The sequence below is a fragment of the Octopus bimaculoides genome, chromosome 5 (assembly GCF_001194135.2).
Source record: "Octopus bimaculoides isolate UCB-OBI-ISO-001 chromosome 5, ASM119413v2, whole genome shotgun sequence".
NCBI classification, from domain to species: Eukaryota; Metazoa; Mollusca; class Cephalopoda; order Octopoda; family Octopodidae; genus Octopus; species Octopus bimaculoides.
Genome location: NC_068985.1, coordinates 9,760,956 through 9,763,786, shown reverse-complemented (window position 1 = coordinate 9,763,786; position 2,831 = coordinate 9,760,956). Strand labels below are relative to the sequence as shown.

The 2,831-nt window shown below is 36.6% G+C and overlaps 1 protein-coding gene across 2 annotated transcripts in view; it reads left to right on the top strand.

The window, feature by feature from the left end:
- LOC106879057 (beta-arrestin-1) overlaps positions 1 to 2,831 on the top strand; it is a 63,714-nt gene that overhangs the window by 50,594 nt on the left and 10,289 nt on the right. For both annotated transcript variants that reach the window (XM_052968136.1, XM_014928485.2), the window contains exons 6-7: positions 1,043 to 1,110; positions 2,212 to 2,347. In XM_052968136.1, the coding sequence (XP_052824096.1) occupies positions 1,043 to 1,110; positions 2,212 to 2,347 (204 nt within the window). The remainder of the gene's footprint in view (positions 1 to 1,042; positions 1,111 to 2,211; positions 2,348 to 2,831) is intronic.

Sequence of the window (2,831 nt, the reverse complement as noted above, 5' to 3'; positions counted from 1 at the left end):
TATATATTTGCGTATGTTTGTGCTTGTCTCCCCATCCACCATCGCTTGACAACCAATGTTGGTGTGTTTACATCCCCGTAACTTAGCATTTCGACAAAAAGAGACCGATGGAATAAGTACTGGGCTTACAAAGAATTAGTCGTAGGGTTGATTTGTTCGACTAAAGGTGGTGCCCCAGCATGGCCGCAGTCAAATCACTGAAACAAGTAAATGAATAAATGTTACTGATGAACGTGAATATACTCCCTCTCTGTCTTCCCATGTTGCTTCAATTCTTTCTCCGAAAAGATTAAAACCCGAATCGTCAAGATACCCCATACTCAGTTTAATTACACATCACAAGCTTTGCACTGATAACATATTCGTCATACTTGGTTCTTTCTGCGTTCTTTCTGTTAGTTAAATGAATAGAAAGCTGTACGAGTAAAATTACGAATAAGAATTACGCATCTCTGACATTGAAGTTTAAACCTATATTCACTTAACCACCATTGATGTCTTATATTCCTAGCCATTAAGGCGGTGAGCTGGCAGAAACGTTAGAAATGCTTAGCGGTATTCCGTCTGCCGTTACGTTCTGAGTTCAAATTCCGCTGAAGTCGACTTTACCATTCATCCTTTCAGGGTCGATAAATTAAGTACCAGTTACGCACTGGGGTCGATGTAATCGACTTAACCCCTTTGTCTGTCCTTGTTTGTCCCCTCTATGTTTAGCCCCTTGTGGGCAATAGAGAAAAAAGAAACGTTAGCCCGACGGGCGAAATGCTTAGCGGTATTTTGTCTGTCTTTACGTTCTAAGTTCAAATTCCGCCGAGGTCGACTTTGTCTTTCATCGTTTCGGGGTCGATAAATTAAGCACCAGTTGCGTACTGGGATCGATCTAATCGACTGGCACCCTCCCCAAAAACTTGGGGCTTTGTTCTCAGAGTAGAAAAGAATATTCTTAGTCATTGCATTCTTTATTTGAAAGCTTCTTTTTGTGTTTTTTCACACTCACTCGAAACTGAGAATGATATTAAGTTGTCTGTTTTTGTACTTCTAGCCTTGCGGTGTTGACTATCAAGTAACAACATATGTCGGACAGAGCTTGGATGAGAAAATTCATAAACGGTAATATAAAGGAGAGATGACGGTCTCTGCGAACGCTACTTTTCTCTAAATTTCGGTCCACCTTTTATATGTGTGTGCGAATATGAGTGTGTGTTTGTATTTGTGCGTGTGTGTGTATGTATTATGCAAATCTTGGTACCAAACCCTTAATCTGTTAATCATTAATTAACGAAGTTGACATTTTCGTTAACGATTTAACTTTTAAGTTAACTTTAGAAATCATTATCGGACTAATTAACTTCCGTTAACTCGAGTCAACTTGAGTTAACTCCCGTTAACTTCAATTGAATAGAAGTTAACGGATTTTATAGTTTTGGCACTTCTTAAAGGTGTTTTTAGTGGGGTTTTAGAGCAAAAACTGATTTATTCGTTTTTCTTTTTTCTATAATAAAATTTAACGTTAACGGTTTATCGATTACCTTTGTTCCATTTTTAAAGAATTAAATTATTAACGGTTATCGAAATTAACTTTTTGGTTAACAGATTAACGGTTAACGAAATTAACTTTTCGATTAACAGTGCCCACCTTTGGTACTATTTACACTGGTAGATTTGCACTGGAGAACTAATCATAAATCTAGGGTAACCATTACTTCTAAATACACATAGGCCCTTGACCACATCCATAGAAGCCAATTCGGTTGGTTGGTAAAAACTCATTCACCAGCACCCTAGAACGACTGGCCAACTGACGCAGTTTCCTTTCTCTGGTTTCTTCATTACTTCTACTAGAAAACCCCACATCTCTCTGATGTAGCTGATTGTTCGCTACCTCCTCCTAGATCCTATATAATTCTTCTCGTGTTATTCTAGCTTTATCTCACCTACCCTGCATTCCTTCAATGTCTACGTTTTTTCTTTCTTTTTTTTCTTTACCCTGCCGTAGTCAACCTATTGATCCACCTGAATACCGACTGTATTGATCTAACTAGCCTCAGAGGTCCCGCAACATCTTAGATGCTGTTTCCCTTCAAACTAAGACGGAAAGAAAAAAAAAAGTAGGATAACACTCTGAATGAATGGTATTATTTCATTGAAGAAACTTTTATATTGTATTGTCTGATTAAAATTTCAATAATTTAAAAATATCTTCGTGAACAGAAATTCTGTATCGATGTCCATTCGGAAACTGACTTATCTCGAGGAACGTAAAGAACCTCAACCGCATGGAGAAATAAGCAAGGAATTCAAGTTTACCTCTGGAGCCATGAAGCTAGAATGCTCACTTGATAAAGCGGTGAGTGCTCTTGTTAAAGTTATTTCCGTTTACAAGCTTGAAATTGTTTTAAATATACGTCTATTGCACGTTACTTCATTTTACTTAAAGAGAAAAATAAAACACGCACACAAAAAATTAATTGGAGTTGATTTCTAATAAACAAAAGTTGATTGATGGAATTTAAGAGATCAAAAGGGGTACCGCGAAATATACACACGTATGTGGTATCATGATTGATCATTTAGAGTCAAAAAAATATTTTTGATACTATTTTAACAATAAATGTTATTGCCATCTTATATTTTGTATTGTTGACTATTACATTTTTCCATTCTCATCTATTTTGTTTATTACATCAACATTGGGACATGGTTTTCTTACACAGATGTTATCATCCAGGGACAAAGTTTTGTTATATTGATGTTGAATCAAAAAACAACTGTCATAGATTTTTTAAAAGGGGTTCCGTGGATTTCTGAAAGGCTTGGCGGCGGAAGTAAAG